Genomic DNA, 23,998 nt, shown 5'->3' with positions numbered 1-23,998 from the left:
ACAACAATGACTTATTTTGCAACAATAAAAATTTGAAGGACTAAATATGCAAAAAAATATTAAGGGTTAAATGCGGACAAATCAAGAAATATATTACCCTTTTAAGTCGTTTTTTCCGACTTATCTGAGCCGGTCATAAGAACTTAATGTGTACAGTTAAACAAGTTGAAACGATAAATATGAACGGAAAAAACTCAGTGATTAAATATGTACGAATCAAAAAGTATATTATCAAGTCATTATCAATAATGTGGTCACTATTACCTATTTGCCCTCTTATCGTCTGTCTCAATACAATTACCTATCTGCCCTTTTATCGTCGTCTCCCGGCGGCACGGCCTCTCCCCCCTTCGTCGCCACCGCTGTTCATCGGCATACCCACCCAGTCGCACCCTCTTCTCCCACCTCCTGACCACCGCCATTCATCAACGTCGCCATCCAGCCGCACCTCCTTCTCCTTACTCGTTCACGAATGTAATTCAAATATAAATGACTAACATTCAAGGAAACTGCTAATTCCAAGTTTGTCGAATTTAACATCAGGGATCAACAGACAACATGGTAAAAGTGACAGAAAGAGTCTCCATCCCAAATACGGTGGAGAAGCAAGTATTTTATAATAAGAATAATTTACATATACAACCCTTAGAGAATAAGGAAAAGTACAAGAAGATGAAAAATCACATTAAAGAATGGAAACGTATGAGAGACCTATGAGTGTCTAACATCCCCCCTCAAGCGAAATGGTGGCGGTTTGATGCACAACATGTCGCAGAAGAACTCAAATTGATGTCGGGGAAGACTCTTTGTAAAGATATCCGCCACTTGAAGCTTGGTAGGAACAAATTTGGTGTGAAGTTTCCCAGAAGAAACAAGTTCACGAATGAAATGATAATCCAACTCAATATGCTTAGCTCGTTTGTGAGAGACCGGATTTTGCGTGAGAAATAAGGCACTTTTATTATCACACAAAAGCGTTGGTCGATCCGGAGGTAGAGCATGCAGCTCCTGCAGTAAATGAGTGATCCATATTATTTCCGCAACAGTGTTTGCTAAGCGATAGATGGTGGGTTGTTTCTTAGCACTCCACGATACAAGGTTGCCGCCTAGAAAAATAGAGTAGCCATAAGTAGAATGACGTGTCTCAAGACACCGAGCCCAGTCCGCATCAGAATAACCAAGAAGTCCAGGGGAGTTATGGCGAGAAAATGTGAGGCCAAAGGACATAGTGCCCTTGACATATCAGAGAATGCGCTTGACACTCTGAAAATGAGAACGCGTAGGACTCTGAAGAAACTGACTAACTTGATTTACCGCATATGAAATGTCAGGACGTGTGATGGTCAAATATTGCAGCGCACCAACAAGAGACTGATTGTGAGTCGGGTCATCAAATAGCTCACCACTCGTGACAAAGGCAGCATTGGAAGCAAGCGGGGTGGTAGCTGGTTTGGCGTCAAGAAGAGCCGCTCGCTGAAGAATGTCATGAGCATGCTTAGATTGACTGAGAAATAAGCCAGTATCATTATAGGTAACTTCAATCCCGAGGAAGAAATTAAGGCGGTCGAGATCCTTGATAGCAAACGTATCGTGTAATTTGGTGATAAAAGACCGGATGACAGCCTCTTGATTTCCAGTCAAAATTAAATCATCGACATAGACAAGCAAGTACAAGATGCATGAGTCCCGTTTGAATACAAACAGAGAAGTATCCGCCTTGCTACAAACAAACCCACTAGCAATAAGAAAGGTTCTTAGCCGATGAAACCAAGCCCACGGATCCTGTTTAAGCCCATAGAGAGCTTTGTTTAGATGACACACATGATGAGGAAAAGTTGGATCCTGAAAGCCCGGTGGTTGCTCCTTGTATACCAGCTCATGCAGCTCACCATTAAGAAAAGCGTTGTTAACATCAAGTTGGTGGAGTTTCCAGTTGTTAAGAACCGCCAGTGAGAGCACAGTTCGAACAGTAGAGGCCTTAACCACCGGACTGAAAGTTTGAGAATAATCAATCCCCGGGACTTGACTGAACCCCTGAGCAACAAGACGAGCTTTGTGTCTTTCAATTGAACCATCGGCATGATATTTGGTACGGAATAGCCAACGACAACCCACTATGTTATGATGTTCACGTCGGGGAATCAATGTCCAAGTATTATTCCGGTGAAGAGCTTCCATTTCTTGATGCATGACAGTCAACCAATGTGGATGTTTTACAGCGGACTTGAACCCTTTTGGATCCGTGGAAGCAAAAAGCGCTGAATATAGCGCATGGGAAGAAGTGTGGGACAAATCGGCCCAATGCTTTGGTCTGAAAATCCCAGCCTTGGCTCGTGTGGTCATTGGATGTCCCGTGGGTGGAGGAACAGGGGTCGGAGTATCAACGGATGAATCTGACTGCAAAGGCATAGCATGTTCGTCAGAAACAATCGTGGGCTCGGGTGTAGCATGCTCGTTATGGAAGGTAGTGGGCTGAGTAAACACATAGTCTCCCAGAGATTCAGAGGAGACAGGTAGGCATTGTGTCTCATCACAAAGGTCGCAGGCAGGCAATGGCGAAGAAGAGGCCGGAGTTGACGGCGATGCTGGCGAAACAATCGGTGCAACAGGGGAACATGGGTGATCATCCAAGAAATTTGTCAAGGTTAACATGGTTGCCGGAAGTTGAGACGTAGCACCAGAAAAAGGAAAGCATTGTTCATCAAATTTGGCATGCCGAGTGATATAAATACGTGATGTCGCAGGATCAGGACATTGATAACCTTTGTAACGAGAGCAGTAACCAAGGAAAATGCGCGGGAGGCTTCATGGAGAGAGTTTGTGAGCGGCATAGTCTCGTAAGTACGGGTAAACACGACAACCAAATGGCCGAAGGTGATCATAAGTTGGAGCCCGATTAAATACAAGCTCAAAGGGGGATTTATTTTGCAACACCGAAGTAGGTAAGCGATTAATTAGATAGATTGCAGAACTAAATGCGTGAACCTAATACGATGGAGGGACGTGCGCATTAAATAACATTGCCAGACCCATTTCAACAATGTGTCTGTGTTTGCGTTCGACCCGAGCATTCTGTTGAGGAGTGTATGGACAAGAAACCTGGTGAAATGTGCCATTATCATTAAGTAATTTGCAAACACGATGATTCAAGAATTCGGTGCCGCCATCACTCTGAAAAACCTTTACTTTGCGAGTGAATTGTGTTTGAACAAACTTGAGAAATACATCCAAGATTGCATAGAAATCAGATTTGGTTTTAAGAGAATAAAACCACGTAAATCTAGAATGATCATCCATAAACACAACATAATATCGGTAAGCATCAACAGAACATTCAGGTGAGGTTCTCCACAAATCACAGTGCACCAAATCTAATATGTTTTCATTTATAACAAAAGGTAATCGATGTGCCTTAGCAAGTTGACAAGGAGAGCATACAACCGGGTTTGGTAAAAGAGAAGTAACCAACAAACGACCCTGTTTATTTAAAAGTAAAATGGTGTCAACGGACACATGTCCTAACCGAGAGTGCCACAATTCAAAGGACGCCTTCAACTTTGACTTGGTGGAGGCAAAGAACGACCGAGGACTGGTAGAGAGAACATATAAGCCACGTTCACATTGACCTTGAGCGAGAACTTGTCGCATTGATCGATCCTGAATGTAGAAATAAGGTTGAGAAAACAAAACATCCAGATTATTATCGATGGTTAATTTACTAACGGATAAAAGATTTTTGGTAATCTTAGGAATGACCAATACATCCCGAAGCCTAATATTATTATTAAAAGAGGAGTCGCCAACATGTAAGATGGGAAGAACCTGACCATTCCCAAAGGTAACCTGGTTGGTGCCCGAATAGGGTGCAGGTTGAGTCACCGACGAAGAACTAGATGTCATATGGTCCGTCGCACCGGAATCAACATACCAATCTGGTCTGGCGGAAGAAACATGACATTGGGCATGAAAAGCTTTGGCGAGATTAGCATCAGAGGCGGGATCATGGGTGATATAGGTGGCAAGACGAGGGCATGCATTAGCATAATGACCGTTTGTACGACACAATTGACAGTGCGGAGGACGGCGACCACGTCCCTAACCGCCACGGGAGGATCGACCACCACGACCCCAGTTAGAGATAGTATCACGAGACAGAGCGGTAAACGCAACAGGTGGGGCGATGGGCCCATGAATGGACTTGAGAAACAATTCGTGCCCCTCTGCCTGTGCAAGAAGATCCCGAAAGAGAAGGGGTGACCGAGAGGCTCGAGTAGTAGTTGAAAAAGTTTCAAAGGATCCACCAAGGCCACACAAAAACCAATGAACCTTATCAGATTCTTCAACGGGATAACCAATCGCCGATAACTGATCACAAATGGTCTTAAATTTACGACCATAATCAGTAACAGAAGAGGCGCCTTTAGACAGTTGGCGGAGCTGATCGCGTAGGTTTTGAATGCGCTTGACAGAAGAGTTGTTGTAGGTGGTCTCAAGGGCAACCCATATTTGTCAAGCTGTGTCCAGCCCAATAATTTTAGAGAAGGCCTCTTCAGTGAGAGAGGCATGGAGGATGATAACGATGCGCTGATCAGCAGCAAGCCATACCGAGAACGCCAGATTTGGTGAAGATTTGTCATCAACGAGGAGTTCTGTGGGTACAGGAGGTGCCGTCAATGTGACCCATCAGATTTTGATGTGTGAGGAGAGGAATAAGTTGACTCTTCCATAACAAATAGTTTGAGGGGGAAAGGCGAATAGTAATGAGATGCATAAGAGTGTTAATAGGGAGGAGAGTATCAGCGGAGGTGGAACCTGCCATGGATTAGAAGACAGAAAAAGAACACGTACAGAGAAGGAAATGAGAAAAAATAGGATCTTTAGACAAATGATACCATGACAGAAAGAGTCTCCATCCCAAATACGGTGGAGAAGCAAGCATTTTATAATAAGAATAATTTACATATACAACCCTTAGAGAATAAGGAAAAGTACAAGAAGATGAAAAATCACATTAAAGAATGGAAACGTATGAGAGACCTATGAGTGTCTAACAAAAAGTATTTGACATGAGGGAAGTGATCTTCAGTTTGGTAAAATCATTTGACATCGGGTTTCTTATATATATATATATATATATATATATATATATATATATATATATATATATATATATATATATATATATATATATATATATTTTCGTTTTTCGTTTTTCGGTTTCACAGGGATCAACAAACAACCTTGTTTTTCAATCTTGAAATGGATGCTCTCTTGTTTGGTTTGATTGGTTGGACGCATTTGTTCATTCGATGTTGGGCTTGCTAAATTAATTTCTATTAATTTTGCTTTGATTTTGAACCCTAGTACTTTCTTTGATTCACATATCTACAATTTGTATTTATTTTGTGTTGTTTATGCTTATGCTTTTGCTAAATACAAAGTATTCGTTTGCGTGACTTGAGTGGGACTGTGTGCGGTTGATTCTCAACCGGTTGTTTTTTTTGTCATTGTCTTTCCCTCCTATCACTCAAGAAGATGAAAATCATTGTATTACTGTTGATTTGGTAACATAGTGAAATCAAAATCAGAGTTATTTATTTTGTTATTATTGCATCATTATTTTTATAAAAAAGTTATTCTAAGTATTTTAATTTTTGTATATTTAGAACTTCATTTAATAGAAGTTATCAAATAATTTTTGTATAACATGGGTCATTCACTCTTTTTAATCAGATGGTTCAAAGATATGGTTGCAAATCAATAATCATGATGATCTCTAATAATATAATTACTAAAAGTATAGAACCAAAATAATCATCTTAGATTTCTAACCAGTTGGAAAGTTGTAAAGATTTGAATATATTTTGTTCAAATTCATCCTATTTAACAGGTTCTATGTTTGGGTTATTAGCAAAAAGAAATACAAGATATTTTCAACATTTTATCAATTCATTTCATGCAGCATGTTCTTTTAATCTCTAGTGTAACCAACTACTATTTTCTAGCATTTAATGTAACAAGCATACAATTCTTTTATCATTTTATTTGATGTTTTATATTAAATGTTCAAAACATTTTTGTTACCTGAGATACTTAAATTATGTTGCAAAAATTGGTTGAATGGTGAAGTTTTGTATCTTTTTGCAATTAGGATTTAGGACTACATATTTACCTAAGGATTTAAATATTAAAATAACCAAATTGGTTTCTAAACGGATGAAAACTACGACCTCTGCCGTCATGTTTAAAATGTCAAAACATTGTATTTATATCATTTTACATTATTAGACTAATTCTTTTTACATTGTAGATCATCAATATATGCTAACAACCTTACAAATTGCTCAGTGATAGATTTCCATTAATTTGCTAATTCGGTTGCTTCTAAATATGTAGGAGCTACTAAAAGCAAAAATATCGAGCAATGTCGGACCCAACGGGGATTGCTGGTGCCATTATTAACCCAATTGCTCAGACGGCCTTGGTTCCCGTTACGGAGCATGTAGGCTACATAATTTCCTGCAGAAAATATGTGAGGGTCATGCAGATGAAAATGAGAGAGTTGAATACCTCAAGAATCAGTGTAGAGGAACACATTAGCCGGAACACAAGAAATCATCTTCAGATTCCATCTCAAATTAAGGATTGGTTGGACCAAGTAGAAGGGATCAAAGCAAATGTTGCAAACTTTCCGATTGACGTCATCAGTTGTTGTAGTCTCAGGATCAGACACAAGCTTGGACAGAAAGCCTTCAAAATAACTGAGCAGATTGAAAGTCTAACGAGACAAAACTCACTGATTATCTGGACTGATGAACCTGTTCCCCTGGGAAGAGTTGGTTCCATGATTGCATCCACCTCTGCAGCATCAAGTGATCATCACGATGTCTTCCCTTCAAGAGAGCAAATTTTTAGGAAAGCACTAGAAGCACTTGAACCCGTCCAAAAATCCCACATGATAGCCTTATGGGGGATGGGCGGAGTGGGGAAGACCATGATGATGAAGAAGCTGAAGGAGGTTGTGGAACAAAAGAAAACGTTCAATATTATTGTTCAAGTGGTCATAGGAGAGAAGACAAACCCTATTGCTATTCAGCAAGCTGTAGCAGATTCCCTCTCTATAGAGCTGAAAGAAAACACTAAAGAAGCAAGAGCTGATAAGCTTCGTAAATGGTTCGAGGCTGATGGAGGAAAGAATAAGTTCCTCGTAATACTTGACGATGTATGGCAGTTTGTTGATCTTGAAGATATTGGTTTAAGTCCTCAGCCAAATAAAGGTGTCAACTTCAAGGTCTTGTTGACGTCAAGAGATTCACATGTTTGCACTCTGATGGGAGCTGAAGCCAATTCAATTCTCAATATAAAAGTTTTAAAAGATGTAGAAGGAAAAAGTTTGTTCCGCCAGTTTGCTAAAAATGCGGGTGATGATGACCTGGATCCTGCTTTCATTGGGATAGCAGATAGTATTGCAAGTAGATGTCAAGGTTTGCCCATTGCCATCAAAACCATTGCCTTAAGTCTTAAAGGTAGAAGCAAGTCTGCATGGGACGTTGCACTTTCTCGTCTGGAGAATCATAAGATTGGTAGTGAAGAAGTTGTGCGTGAAGTTTTTAAAATTAGCTATGACAATCTCCAAGATGAGGTTACTAAATCTATTTTTTTACTTTGTGCTTTATTTCCTGAAGATTTTGATATTCCTACTGAGGAGTTGGTGAGGTATGGGTGGGGCTTGAAATTATTTATAGAAGCAAAAACTATAAGAGAAGCAAGAAACAGGCTCAACACCTGCACTGAGCGGCTTAGGGAGACAAATTTGTTATTTGGAAGTGATGACATTGGATGCGTCAAGATGCACGATGTGGTGCGTGATTTTGTTTTGCATATATTCTCAGAAGTCCAGCACGCTTCAATTGTCAACCATGGTAATGTGTCAGAGTGGCTAGAGGAAAATCATAGCATCTACTCTTGTAAAAGAATTTCATTAACATGCAAGGGTATGTCTGAGTTTCCCAAAGACCTCAAATTTCCAAACCTTTCAATTTTGAAACTTATGCATGGAGATAAGTCGCTGAGCTTTCCTGAAAACTTTTATGGAAAGATGGAAAAGGTTCAGGTAATATCATATGATAAATTGATGTATCCATTGCTTCCCTCATCACTTGAATGCTCCACCAACCTTCGAGTGCTTCATCTCCATGAATGTTCATTAAGGATGTTTGATTGCTCTTCAATTGGTAATCTTCTCAACATGGAAGTGCTCAGCTTTGCTAATTCTGGCATTGAATGGTTACCATCTACAATTGGAAATTTGAAGAAGCTAAGGCTACTGGATCTGACAGATTGTGGAGGTCTTCATATAGATAATGGCGTCTTAAAAAATTTGGTCAAACTTGAAGAGCTTTATATGGGTGCTAATCGTCTGTTTGGAAATGCCATTAGCTTGACAGATGAAAACTGCAATGAAATGGCAGAACGCTCAAAAAATCTTCTTGCACTAGAATCTGAGTTGTTTAAAAGCAATGCTCAACTGAAGAATCTATCCTTTGAGAATCTTGAACGATTCAAGATCTCAGTGGGACATTTTTCAGGTGGATATTTCAGTAAAAGCAGGCACTCATATGAAAACACTTTGAAGTTGGTCGTTAACAAAGGCGAACTATTGGAATCACGAATGAACGGGTTGTTTGAGAAAACGGAGGTGCTTTGTTTAAGTGTGGGGGATATGAATGATCTTTCAGATGTTATGGTGAAGTCCTCTTCGTTCTACAATTTAAGAGTCCTTGTCGTTTCAGAGTGTGCAGAGTTGAAACACCTCTTCAAACTTGGTGTTGCAAACACTTTGTCAAAGCTTGAGCATCTTGAAGTCTACAAATGCGATAATATGGAAGAACTCATACATACCGGGGGTAGTGAAGGAGATACAATTACATTCCCCAAGCTGAAGCTTTTATATTTGCATGGGCTGCCAAACCTATTGGGTTTGTGTCTTAATGTCAACACAATTGAGCTACCAGAACTTGTGCAAATGAAGCTTTACAGCATTCCGGGTTTCACAAGCATTTATCCGCGGAACAAGTTGGAAACATCTACTTTGTTGAAGGAAGAGGTACATATATATGGTTTATGTTAATACATTTTAAACAATCTTTTCAACTAAAAGTTTCAGAATATATCTGTAATCTGATTGTATGAATTGTTAGTGTTTGGATGTGGCTATTAAAGGATGATTATTTGGCAGGTTGTGATTCCTAAGTTGGACATACTTGAAATTGATGACATGGAGAATTTAAAGGAAATATGGCCTAGTGAGCTTAGTAGAGGTGAGAAAGTTAAGTTGAGAGAGATTAAAGTGAGAAATTGTGATAAACTTGTGAATCTATTTCCACACAATCCCATGTCTCTGCTGCATCATCTTGAAGAGCTTATAGTCGAGAAATGTGGTTCCATTGAAGAGTTGTTCAACATCAACTTGGATTGTGCCGGTGTAATTGGAGAAGAAGACAACAACAGCAGCTTAAGAAACATCAAAGTGGAGAATTCAGTGAAGCTAAGAGAGGTGTGGAGGATAAAAGGTGCAGATAACTCTTGTCCCCTCTTTCGTGGCTTTCAAGCTGTTGAAAGCATAAGCATAAGATGGTGTGATAGGTTTAGAAATGTATTCACACCTATCACCACCAATTTTGATCTGGGGGCACTTTTGGAGATTTCAGTTGATTGTATAAGAAATGATGAATCGGACGAGAGTAACCAAGAGCAAGAGCAGGTATGGATTTCAATTTCACTCTCTTACTTAATTAATGATTAAGCCCTTGCTTTTTTAATAAAAAAGGGACAAACCATTTCTTGACGTAATGTTGCAATACAAGTCATGTATAAGAGTGACTAACTTTTTTTTATTTATAAAATAACTACAAAACATGTTTTTTTCATTATAGATCATGTGTAATTAATGATAAATCATTAGAAATGTCACTAATTACTTTTTAGTATTTATAAAATAAATACAAAACATGTTTTTTCATTATAGATCATGTATAAATCATTAGAAATGTCACTAATTACTATTTAGTAAATAATAACAAATTTAATAAATTATCAACTAAAAATGTCATTCCCTAACCCAAAAAAAAAAAAAAAAAAAAAAAAAAAAAAAAAAAAAAAAAAAAAACTATTTGGTCGAAAAAGCCCGTATTTCGAAATAACTAAAATGAAAATATTTGACATTCACTAAGAGCAATTTTTTTCTAAACAAGATTGCAAATGATTAAAACTAAAAAGAATTTTATATATGTTATACAAAATTAAAATTTGAAATTAAGTTTATAATTCTTGTATCACAAAGGGATATATATAGTACAATATTATTTTTTTGCAGTCATGTATAGTTGTATCTGTAAATGATTTGTTAAGATGGTAGGAGTGAAAACCACTCAATCTAATAGACTCATTGTCACATCAGCTTTACATCTCTTTTTCTTTCTCCTCTTTTTTTCATCTTTTCAAACTCATAACACATAAAAATAACATCTTTTCCAACACACTCAACTCACTGTCACATTATTATTTTTAATTTAATTAAATTAGAAAATATAAAAGTAAATAAAACATAACATTTTTTAATTAAAAAAACATTAATACAAATAAAAAGTACACGATAAAAAAAGATAATTAGAAAAAAACATAATAAAAAAAAAGAAGACAACAACATTAAAAATAAAAAAGCGACGATTAAAATTGAATAATAATCAAGAAAATTTTAAAACTCCTAACCATATTTTTATGTAATTTGTCGTTTCCGTTCAAACACCATTCGTAGAATCCCTACTGTCAAGTGATCATGCGGGTTGAGAAAAAACTACATCTCTCTTTCATGTATCTTCAGGTCCAACAATTTAGCTTTCCTTTCTTCATTTTTTTCGTGTAAGACGCAATCTTTCATCCCTATATCGTTTTCTCTCTTTCACCTCTACTTTGTTCACAATGTGGATGCCAATAATTTCGTTGACCAGATCAACGATTTAATTTGGTGTTGATGCTTCAGATGCTGCTTTCTTTCCTTTTCGTTGTCTCCGAGGCGGTGAGCTTGTTTTTAAATAGCGTAAAGCGCCCCAAAGCGCTTTAGGCTTTGGGAGCAAAAGCGCTAAGCGCTAAGCGAAAACGTCCGCTTAGAGCACACGAAGCGTCCGTTATTAAAATTTTGAAAATTATGGAAATTATAGATATATAAAAATAGCCTATACCGCGTATTGCATAAGGCATCAATTTCAAAACTGGCATCATGCATGGTGATAAAAAAAAAAAGGATGAAGTATTTTCTTAAATCTTAAATTTCTAATCCTTAATCATAATTTATAAAAACTGAAAAGTAGCAAAATGATCGTCATCATTGCCAACTTGGACAACATCATCTCCTCTACCATCACTTCCGGTAAATTCTTAACTGGGTCATTTGATCCACTCTTTATAGAACCCATTCTGTAAAATAAGATTATATCATAATAGATTAGTATACTACAATACATCACTACACAAGTCAATGGAATTAGATAATCAATCAGATTGTGCACAACTACAGATTTAGTGATTACAGAAAAATGATAGTCATGCATGTATTGTTTCGTTTCTAGTTTCTACACATGCAACATATCAGTTAAGACATAAGAGTACATCAAGATCAAGTGATTAACATAACATAATAGATGTTAGATAACTTGATTAAGTGTCAAACATCTAGCATAATTAATTAATTGATTACAGAAGAAGAGTAGAATAGTAGATCACTAAAAGTTATAGAATCGGTGAAGAAGAGATGGAGAAGCATAAAAGATTTAAGAAATTGTACCTTGTTTCGATCTTGATTGTTGATTCCAACAGTTCAGAGGATGAAGATGAAAATGGAGAAGAAGAAGCGTTTTCCCGCTACTAATGTTGTCTTTATTGAGCAACGTATGGAGTTTCACTTTAATAACCCAATGTATCTAATTAAAAATAGACTAAATCTGGCCCAACTAATTAAATAAGCCCATTATGCCTAAAGCGTGCGTAAGCACCACTTTACCTAATCAGAAAAAGCAGCAAAAGCGCCGATTTTAAGAGTCTGAGCGCATGAGTAATACAAAAGTGTTTTAGTTTTTCCGCCATGCACTTAGCGCTTTAAGCGGCCTGAAGCGGCGCTTTTTAAAACCAAGGCGGTGAGTTCAATTTTTAGTGTTGTTGGTCGAACCCTGGTGGAAATTGTGCATCTGACGATGTTGTATATGCATTGGATGAAGAAGTTTTGGTTCGTTTTGAAGAAGGAGGCGGGGATTCTTTCTCGGTTCTTTTTACTTGCAACCATTTTACATGGTATTTCAAAACATCCTAAGCTTTTTCCTGAGAAAAAGCTTTCTGGTTACTAAGCCTCTAATACTTGCTTTGTGCATCTTTTAGAGCATCTACCTCGGATCTCCCGCTAGCAAGACTGTTCATCTTACGATTAAAGATGCATTTGAAATCGTTGCATTTTTTAAAGATGTTTCCAATTTGAATTTACTTGATGTCATGTTCGATCCATACCACCCAACTGAACATTAAGATGTTCTAAAACCCGCTCCTAAAATACATCCAAACTTTGGTGATTTTTACGCTTTTTATCTTCAAAAACATCAACATAAACCCTAGCCGAAGCCACCTCTTCCTTTTCCACCCATTTTTTTTACTTTTGGCGCTATGTGTAGTTGCGTTTGTGCCCGATAACTAGTTCTGCACCTCGATATATTGTCTAGGAGCGGGATCGTCACTAGAATCTAATGATTCTAAGCTTTGAGTATCACGATAATAGGACACCTCGAGCGGAGAACTTTGGAATCTAGTTTCAGGAATCCCTTGATGATACTGCATGTATTATTGAGTAAAACGCATATTAACATGTGTAAGACGAAATGAGTTATAGCTTTGTTGCACTGGGTTTTGTTTGATTTGGATTTTGTTGATAGTGTTGGTATTGTTGATAGTTTGGGTGGTGTTGTAGTTTGGGTTTTGTTGGTAGTTTTGGGATTCTGGAGAATAAAATGGAATTTCTTGACTTGAACCGCCTTGCTTCGATTTGTGTTTTTGACAGGATCGTCTTTTTTGATTTTCCTATGGAATCCATTGAACGGAATTGAGGAGGTGCGTAATGGAATAAGATATATGAATTAAGAAAATATAAGAATTGATGAAATTAGATTGACGAATTGAGAGAAATATATAGGTAAAAAGCTAAAAAAAAGAAATTTATTTAACTCTTGACCTATCAATAGATCAAAGAGGACAATTGATATAACCCTTCATTGAGATTCTTCACCAAACTCACGGGCTACATAACCTGCCAAAGAGATAACTCGTTGTCCCATTTTTTTTGCTCGATACAAGCACCTGACGGTACTGTCAATACCGCCTACCTATTTTTCGTCTTCCTGAGCTACTTTTCCACCCTTATAGGTTTGTAGTCCACCCATCCTTTATTCCTTGTACCAATATGGGATGGAAACATTATTCATTAAGCCAAAAAAATAACATATAAGGGGTGAGTGACAAAGGTAAGTACTAAAGAGGACCAATCCATTTTTCTTGTACACACAACACACACAGGGGCAAATGTAGGATTTCATAGTAGGTGTTGCTGGTGGCACATAGGTGCTGCCTGTAACACCCCAAAATTATAGGGTAAAAGTTTCATTTTTAAATTGACCATAAACACCATTTATCCTTTTCAATCGTTTAAAAGTATAACAGAGTAAGAATAGTTATCAGAGTACAATCCCAAAATCATAAATTTGCAGAAACATGGGTGGATACGCTGCGATCAAGTCGGGCCCTTCCTTTTCGAGCCGGAAGTACATGAAACCATAACTATAAAACTGTAAGCACAAATATTAGTGAGTTCCCTAAAATACCACATATCATACATACAATGGGCCCCGCCCGACACAGATCTGTCAGTAACATGCGATGTGCCCCGCCCAACACACTCTTGAGTCCTCGTCTGGCATCATCAGGCCCCGCCCAGTATACATACAAACACATACAATACATCCAAGAATTATTAAGATATACATCACAGAGTACACTCATCAAGCCCCGTCTGGCATCGTACCATGCTCGGAATACATACCACATACCGCACATGCAATAGTCACACGGACAACTAGCATCCTAATCATAATAAAACATAGGCCGACATTGGTGCCCCCGACCCGTCAAACATAGTGAGGAGACTCACCTTAATCCAAGATAACCGAGATGCATGCTCTGCTGCTACCGGAAGCCTCATTGAACATAACCAATTATCTTTAATCAACAATTAAGATAAATTCTCAAAATCAAAGGCCTAAACAATATTCTATCTTCCTAAAGGGTAAAAGACCATTTTACTCTTTCCATAGTTGGTCCAACACCTCATGACCCAACTCCTAAAATGCCGAACGCCCAAAATGAATTTCTCAGGAGTGCGCCCCGCGTACAGCCCGTCACAGCACAATGTACAAGTCGTCGATGCCTGATCCATGCATTACGCTGAGCATACTTCTATATACACCCAACGTCCTCATCAGAGGGCCAAAACTCAAAATAAGCTCTTAATGGTTAAGACAAAAGCGTCGAAACACAGTTCTGACCCTTAAGGGGTGTGTTAAGTCTAAGGGCGGAACACAAACATAAAACATAAGGGGGCCGAAACTAAAACTTGAAAAAAATGTTATTTAATTCTCTAGTTAATGAAATATTTGACAAAGGAATTATGTTGACATTAGTAAGATTGGTTTACAAAAAAATTAATTGTATTTATTGACAGTAATAATGATGACTAACACCAAAAGTCAAATCTTTTTTTATGGTTGGGGTTTTTAACCATCTTATAGTCAGCATGTATAAAATAACACCACATAATTAGAAATTGTTAACAAATATATTGATTCTAAATTTTATTTAACTGTAACATCCCAAAAATACAGGCCAAAAAATTTATTTTTAAATACGTAATTATAAAACCAACAGTGTAATAAAACATTTGTAATATCATGTCATGTCAAAACCAAAGTAGAAATAATCAAACATGTTATCATAAAACAATATCAGAGTGTAATCCCAAGGATCTCATGTGCGGAAAACCATAGTGTGATGCGCTGCGATCAAGCCGGCTCCTTTCCTTTAAACATGAAGTACCTGAAACCAAAACTGAAAACCGTAAGCACGAAGCTTAGTGAGTTCCCCAGAGCATACCCCACACAATCCACATAACCATATAATCCTCATTAGCTATAACAGCTACATAAACCATATCAATCAGATAACTATATCAAACACATATACATATCAATCACATAGCCATGCATATAAACATATACGGATGTCGTGGGCTCCCCCCAAGGTCTTACTCCAAGATGCCATGGGCTCCCCCCATGGTCTTACACCTAAGTGCCATGGGCTCCCCCCATGGTTTTTAATAGGAAAGCCATGGGCACCCCCACATTGTCTTACATCCCTGTGCCATGGGATCCCCCCATGGTCTTTGCCTGAAAAGCCATGGGCTCCCCCACATGGTCTTAAATCCAAGTGTCATGGGCTCCCCCCATGGTCTTTCATGCAAATATCACATAAACAAATAACATAGCACATAACATATAACCAACTAGCATCCCACATATCGCTACAACTGGTGTACTACGTATCATAAAATGGGTCGGCCTTGGTGCCTTAGACCTATTGGTATGGTGAGGAGACTCACCTGGCACTGCTGAAGTCCCGCAGACTCAATCACACACTGTTGGAATCCCGTAGACTCAACCCCAACTGTTGGATGACAGAGTCTCGAACTGTCAACATCAAACAATATCCAATTAATAATTGGGCTCCACTACATAACCATAAGTACCTACTTTGGATAATTACTACATTACCCCCAATCTTGGCTTATATAAGCCCAAGGCCCAATCCATAGGCCCAAAGTCAACTAGGAATCAAAGCCCAACATATAGCCCAATTTTCCAAATTGGGCCAAGGCCTATACATGGTCTTATTCTAAGGCCCAACATCATATAATCATTAAGGACCAACTATGGCCCAATTTTCCAAATTGGGCCCAACCCCTTACATGGGCCTTACCCTAGGCCCATTAAATTATTTTAGTCCATATGGTTATTCTTGGATGACCCATTAATAATCCAATCATCAAGGCCCAAAACAAAGGCCCAACAATAAACCCAAGTGAAATTAGGGTTTCACATAAAATGATGATTAGGGTTAAGTTTCCTACTTAACCCATTAAGGACTTAATCCATTAAGACCAATATTGTTTAGATTAATCTTTTCCAATGATTATTATTTAATATCTAAAGTTATTAAATAATTCTCGTGTGTGTGACCCGATTAATTCTTAAAGTTAGGTTTTCATTGGCATTAGGGTGTTCCAATCCAAATATTAGCCCATTTATCAATTTGTTGGCCTTTTATGACAATTGGGGCTTTATTGGGCCTAATAAGCCCATTAAAATCTTATTAAGCCCATATGGGTTTTATTGGATCCATTAGAGTCCATTAAGCTTCATTGGGCCCATTAGAGCTCCTTTGATCCCATTAGGGTTTCTAGAACCCCAAACGAATCTATCACAAGAGGCAAAGCGCACCGCCACCCGACACGACGGCTAGTGGTGGTATGAGGCGGCAGCCACCACCCTACGGTGGTGGTTTTGAAATTTCATTTCATTATTCTGACACTATTACAATTACAAAGTACAATATCCAATACCACACACTCACACTAATGCTAACACACACACAACCACCTAATGGTGGCCGGCGGTGGCGCACGGCGGCAGAGAAGCTACAACCGGCGGCAACCACCATGGTTGGCTGCCATGGTGGTGCACATGCTCGGCGATACAACATCCCAAACACACTTAAACAAGCACTTAAAACACAATCACCCACTCACACAACTCACAACCACTAAATGACACATGGCGGCGACGACAGAAGCACAAAACAACGGCAGCGGCGGCTAAGGGCCACTTCCGGCGACAACAGTAGCATGAACGACGTCGAACACTTGAGATGGTCGTTCACAGCTTGACATTCTTCTTCGATCACGGCCCACGCTTGGTCTCGGTGGGGGTTTCCCAGTCGCACACGGCATTACCGCGACATCAGGCGGCGGAGAGACCATTCTTGTCGACGCGATAGCAGGTGGAGCAATAGCGCTACAACGGAGTGACTACATCCACCGGAAACAGCAATAGCGACACCCGCAGGTGTGTTCCCTCCATCCGTCAACTGTCATGGCAGTCCAAGGCGGCCTTCGTCTTCAGCAGCAGTGGTTCACGCCTCCAACGGAGTAGAACGACACTGGTCATCTTGGTTCTTCGTCTTCACCGTTAATAGAGAGGATGGGGGCTTCCGGCTTCAATCGGTGGAGGAATGGCGGCTAGAGAAGAAGGGGTGATAAGGTGGCAGCTGATGAATATGTGGAGTGTTAGGGTTAGGGTTCAATGATTGCAAGGCTATATACCCGGCTCATATGAAACATATTCCCATATTGACATAATCGGCCCCTCCTCCTCCCATTCCTTACAAAATGAGTCCTGATTTTTACCCTTTAAACCCTGCCCTCTAAAACCTTTACAATTTAGGTACAAAATTTACCAAACAGCCCCCAATATCTTAATCATGACATATTCAGCCCTTCCACCTCATTTCCTTTTAAATTAAATTCAAATAATTACCACGGAGCCCCTGTCTTCATAAATATTTATAAAATGAGTCCCAAAGTCATGCTTTTAATCCCCGACTTCTAAAAATGTGGCAATTCACTCCTCGAACCCAACACCCTGCATAAATAATTATTTATTTTAGGCTACCATTCGTTCATTAACTTATTTATTTAACTAATAAATAAACGGGTGTTACATTAACTTTTTGTTATATATTCATTATAGGAAATAAAATAAGGTGTGCCTTCAATTTATAAAAAAGATGAATAGGAAAACAAATAATAAACACACAAAAGTTGTCAAAAGAGCTTTTAACCTTTTCAGAATTCATGTTCACGTGTCTATGTTTAGATCTCATTAACCTTTACTAGTGAGAGTCTATTCTTATCTTCATTGGAGAGAGAGAGAGAGAGAGAGAGAGAGATAGGAAATGGAGTCACGTATAAGTCCACCGAAGAGGAGATTGAGATGTGCACGAAGGTCGACGGTCGGCGATGGTGAGCAGTTCGGCAAGGGGCGGAGACTGCATGAAGGTAAGCAGTAAGGCAGAGAATAGAGAGAGCAGGCACAAAGGTCTCTAGTTTGGTTAACAACGGATGTGTGTACTTTGCCATCGAAGATATCTAATCGTGGTAGGGATAATTGTAACATTCATAAAATTTAAACTTTTCAAAACAACCCTTTTTCTAATGAAGTGTTTACAAAAAACATTGTATCCAAAACGTTATTAAAAATCAGAATCGTGTTCGACATAGGTTCCAAAACATTGACATTATCAGAGTTTCCCATAAATCATAAGTAAAAAACGCGAGGATATGTACGGTCACGCCTTCACCTTGCCACAATCCACTTGAGTACCTAAAAACATAAAGCAAAACTGTATGCACGAAGCTTAGTGAGTTTTCCCAAAGTATCAACACACAACACAAAACCAGAATAATACAATAAAGAACATGTATACAGAGCCTTCAGCATGGCTGGAACACCCTACCGGCCTACAGTCCATCTGGTACGCCCACAGCGCCTTCAATCTGACTCGAGTGCCCCACCGGCCTACAGTTTATCGGGTACGCTCTTCGGCATATACAAAGCCTTCAATCTGACTGGAACGCCCCACCGGCAAACAGTCTATCTGGCACGCTCACAGAACCTACAACATGACTGGTACGCCTCGTTGGGCCTTCAGCCTATCTGGAACGTTCTCCTGGCCTTCGGTCTAGTATGCCCCACTGGCCTTCAGTCTATCCGAGACGCCCTGGGTTTGTTTTCCTTCAGCACAAAGCAGGACCACCTCAACCTAACCACACATAAACTGTGTCGAAACATACATAACAAATAAGCATACATATAGTCAACCAATAAACAAATAGATAGATCTCGTAGATCACTAAGCATAGCATCATCCTATATACCAGGATATCGCTCTAACATATCACTACATCATAGCAACATCCTATCTACCAGGATACCGATCTAACAAATCACCAAAACATACAAGCATACGATAAACCACTATAACAATCCAAGGGGCTAGCCTTGGTGCCTTCGACCCATAAGTATAGTGAGGAAAACTCACCTCGACAGTTGAACCCACGAATAATCTCTGATTGTAGATGCGCTAGAAACCATGCGCTATCAAACAAACAAGACCCAATTAACAATTGAGTTTCAAACCAAATCAATTAATCCATAAATGGTCCAACTAATCAGGCCCCTTAATAGCCCAAGGCCATTGGGCCCACTAAGGCCCAATAAGGAAAGCCCAATAAATAAATACAACTCTAATGAAAGTCCTCAGCCCAACCAATAAAGCCCAGAACTCAACCAAAACCCAAAAATCAAAGCCCAAAGGTCTAATGATCCAAAAAGCCAAAATCCCATCTGATTAGATGTACGCACGGCGTACTTCGTTGGTCCAAAAACGGGCATCATAGCTGGAACACACAACGTTCACAGTGGTATGCACAACGTTCCCGGCAGTCACCCAAAAGTCATTCCAATGACTTAATCCTTTAAGCCAAACATCCAAAACCTCAGAATAGCTAAATATAAGTGACTTTATCCATAAAGTCGAAGGCTTTCAAGGGAATTCTTAACTCATAAAGTTTCCAACTTTATGACTTAACATAACTCAATAGGACCCAAATCAAAACTCGAAGCCCCAAAATTCATCAAATGACTACCAAATCATGCATGGAAGGTTCATACCCATCAAGATCCAAACTTTATGACTCCATAACCTCAACAAGGACCAAATATGAATCTCAAAGGTTCTAGAGTAACTTCTACTCACAAAAACCACCTTAAAGGTACCAAAACCATAAAAAACAAATACCACTTAGCTAGATCTATATGAAAGAGTTGTCAATGTTGAGACTTTATACCTCCAAAAGATAGATCTAGGTGCACAAAGCCTGGATCCACAAGCTTCATGTCAAGCAATGACTCTTTAAGAAGTTCCTTCTTCCTCTTCAAGCACAAAAAAACACACAAAATCACCATGAAGCTCAAGAAGTACTCAAATGGAGGCTAGGGTTTTGTTCTTAGTGGTTAGAGAGGATAGAGGCCAGAGGAAATGAGGGTTGGAGGTGAGTTAAGGTCTTTAAATAGGGTCAAACACCCTAAAGTAGGGTTTTAATCTGGCCTGACGAATGCAACCCGTTCCCTTAGGGAACGCAGGGCATTCCCAAATGCACCCACATCAAAATTCCTGTATGCGCCATGTGTACCTCCCTTGTACGTCATGCGTTCCCGGTTTGGTCTAAACCCTTATAACTTCAAATGATCATAACTTTTGCATCCCTTATCCGTTTTTTACGTTCTTTATATCCACAGAAAGGTAACGAGAATCCCTACACTTCTATAAACTTTATTTAGTCTGGAAACCAACCAAATTAAATCCAAAGTTCATAAAAGGCCTGAACCAATGCGTTTACTGATACCATTGGGCTCCAAAACACAAACCGAAAACCTGGATAATCCAAACTACACCATCCACCTCCAAATGAGCCCAAAATCAATTATTCAAGGGTTCTCATCCTGCTAATACCTACTCCTAGATCACCACCCCGCAACGGAAAGCTCAGATAATCCTTTGAGTAGAAGACTTGACGCTGCAACGGTTAGACTCAAACGACAGCTACACAACAGGGTCAAATCTGTTAATCTGAGATCATTTAATCCAAACTGCAAGTGACTTAGCATTTCCCGAACAACAAGGTACTCCACCCACACGAATCCCAAATCACTAATACTGCCCAAAACATTGTGCTGCCTCCTAGCTGCTTTCCAAAAGCAGCCGACGCCTCCTTGGTCCCAACTTGTCTACCAACTATCTGAAATGCAGGATTCCTGCCCAACTACTGAGTCAAAAGGAATGACACTTATCCATCAAAATATCTCTTCAACTCCTAATGATGACGATTCCATGAACACAACGAGATACAAAATACTGACTTCCTCAACTTTCAGACCGATACACTGCTGCTATGAGCCTGAAACCTCATCAATTGACCGACCTTCACCAAGGTAGAACCATTCTGGATCACAGACACATAAGCTAAATCTTGAACCCTCCAGTGGATGCTTTTGAGATACTGATTTCTTAACCTATCTCATTCTGAATACAGACCTTGCACGGATACACTCGCGATCGCGAGTTTCCACCAAGAGCCCACTCGAAAATGGCAACTCATAAAACCTTCTCGCAGAACCTTCCCTAAAACTGATGAGTATCCATTTGAATCTACCCCTCAGTCCCTAACTGGGGCACTACCAGAAACACACAGAATGATCCTCAAAACACACCGACCGCGTACTTTAACCAAAAACCAAACCATTTGATGAACCAAAACCTTAAAAACCCTTGACTCTTTGCTATGCCATTACCAACCACTGCTCCCTTTATCTAACCAACAAATTTGTGACTCGTCCGACTCCCATCAGCGCGTCAAAATCGAAAGTGCTACAAGTAGAAGAAATGAATCACCATGATCACTAGGCCCACAGCCTATGACTGGAATGCCCCCGTTAACACACCAACCTTGTCGACACTCACACAACACTGATTGAGCACAACATAGCTGCTACCAAAGCAAAACCTTATGAAAACAAAGTCGCGCACGACCTGCGGATAGGATAACGGTTGCACTCTTGGTCCAATTCGAAAGCTAAAACCCAAAAGAACCATGCACATAATTCGAACCAAGAGCCCTAATGCCATCTTGCCCAAATCAAATGGAACACCCCTATACATATACTCAGGAAACCCATAATCTCATCCATGGAGAAAAGAAACACCATAAATAATCAAACTGTCACCTTAATCAAAACAGAAAACATCATCATGATCGGTCAAAACAAGACCCCATACTTAATTGAGATTGAATAGATTCCATCACTATATAACTAGCTCAAGAAGACTTCAAAGATGATCCTGCATGTTACCAAAACCTGGGTCTGCTATGAACCGAGTTCCCATTCCACCATTGAGGGTAAACATACCTGAAGACCGAAGGAACATGGAATATACTGAACTTGATGACAAGTTGGCCCGACCACTGAATCTCGGCTGACACAACTAAACTTTCAAGGGAACCTCCGCTGAATAATGAACTCCATGACTAGTGGTCAAGGACAAACTGACACTCAAACCAGAGAATCAAGACCCACATGGAACTCAACATAAAGGATCCATCGATCAACATCTGCCTAACTAATCCTAAGACAACGATCCAAAACAACGAACTGGAAGATCCCTCAACGAATAAAATACTCGACATGAGAATCCCAGTTCTCCCTTACTTAGGGCTTGAACTACCACTCACTAGTGCTGAAACCAAAACATAAATCAAACCAGCGTAAGCAGGTACTATCCTTTCTAACTTTGGAAGTTACGAGCCTACTCACTCTTCTCCGGACTTGGAAAAACTGAAAGGGCATAACCCTGGCCACAGATAACAACATTCCAATCCATCAATCAACTATCCCACTCCTAACTGCAAATACTTAAGCCGATCATAAACATCGCCCCCCTCTTGAGTCCCACGACTTGAATACCTGACCTCGAACAAAACCTCCGAGGCCTCAAAAGTCAAACCTATAAGCCCACTAGATTTGCACGAAACAACCCATAACGATAACACTGTTGGGGCTCAAAACAATTACTAGGACCATCCTCATGTTTGAGCAGCCACAACAAAAAGATCGACATGAATGGAAACACTGCCACGAATCATGGTATCCAACCATGCAACCTTCCCCGACTAGCCCTTAGAATCCCCAAAACCTTCCTTGATTCGAGTATGGATCATATGCTTCAGTACTACGGGCCCAATACTACCTTCCACACCTATCTATACTTTCCTCAACAATCATCTCGGGTCCTCTAAAAGCTAGTCACAAGATACTCCTGAAACCTGCTCAACTGCGAATTAACCGCACTAAAATACACCCTAGGCTATCCTAGAATTCCACACTTCTAGGCCATCAGTTGTTGAAGAACTCCTCACAATGTCAATTAGCTATCTCATGAATACAATCACATGTAACAAAGCTCAGATAATCCTTCGAGTAACAGACTCATCCCTACAACGGTTAAGACTCAAACGAGTTGCACAATAGGGTCAATTATGTCACTCTGAGATTATCTAACCTTTTTTACATGTGACTTGACATATTCACTTAATGGCTAACTCACACCACTCATGAGTTCCAAAAAGCACAAAGCAAGCAACATTCATGCATAGGATCCAATTGGCACTAAAATGCAATAAAATCTAACTGATCCTCCTACCAAATCCTCGATCTCAAACTCCCAACACCACGGGTGCACCTTCGCCCTGCTCTCACTCTCTCAAGAGTGGCTGATCATTACTTGCGCTGACCGCTAATAACTGAACCCATTCTGAAGAAACTATCGCCTCCTAATCCAATAACGAAACTGGCCGGCTAACCCCATACGACTCACCATACCACTAATCGTCACACGACTCTCCATTGGTGCCAGATGACTATCGCATGAATACAATCACATGCCCCACGGTTCAAACAATCTTAGGCTAAAAGATTCAATCCCATAACGATTGGACTTAGACAAGAGCTGCGCAATAGGACCAAACCCCTTAGCCTAAGATCCTTTAAACCATGTAGCATGTGACTTAGTGTATTCACTCAATAGCCAGTACACATGCAAAAGAGTCACACAACAGCCAAACAAGAGAACTCTAAGGCACCACATAATCAGGCAATTCTATCATGTAATTCTTGAAGAT

At 39.6% G+C, this 23,998-nt stretch overlaps 1 protein-coding gene across 4 annotated transcripts in view; it reads left to right on the top strand.

Annotated features, from left to right (window-relative positions):
* Positions 1-23,998, top strand: part of LOC145085952 (uncharacterized) — a 77,792-nt gene that overhangs the window by 24,062 nt on the left and 29,732 nt on the right. For all 4 annotated transcript variants that reach the window (XR_013700251.1, XM_079023652.1, XM_079023649.1 and 1 more), the window contains 2 exons: positions 6,397-9,106; positions 9,239-9,763. Coding sequence is in view for 3 of the 4 variants with exons in the window: in XM_079023652.1 (XP_078879778.1) it covers positions 6,425-9,106; positions 9,239-9,763 (3,207 nt within the window). In the remaining variant the exon portion in view is untranslated. The remainder of the gene's footprint in view (positions 1-6,396; positions 9,107-9,238; positions 9,764-23,998) is intronic.

This window comes from Lactuca serriola, chromosome 2 (assembly GCF_051521515.1).
Source record: "Lactuca serriola cultivar US96UC23 chromosome 2, Lser_US96UC23_V15, whole genome shotgun sequence".
Taxonomy (NCBI): Eukaryota; Viridiplantae; Streptophyta; class Magnoliopsida; order Asterales; family Asteraceae; genus Lactuca; species Lactuca serriola.
The sequence above is the reverse complement of the archived record's forward strand: the minus strand, read 5'-3'. Positions and strand labels throughout refer to the sequence as shown.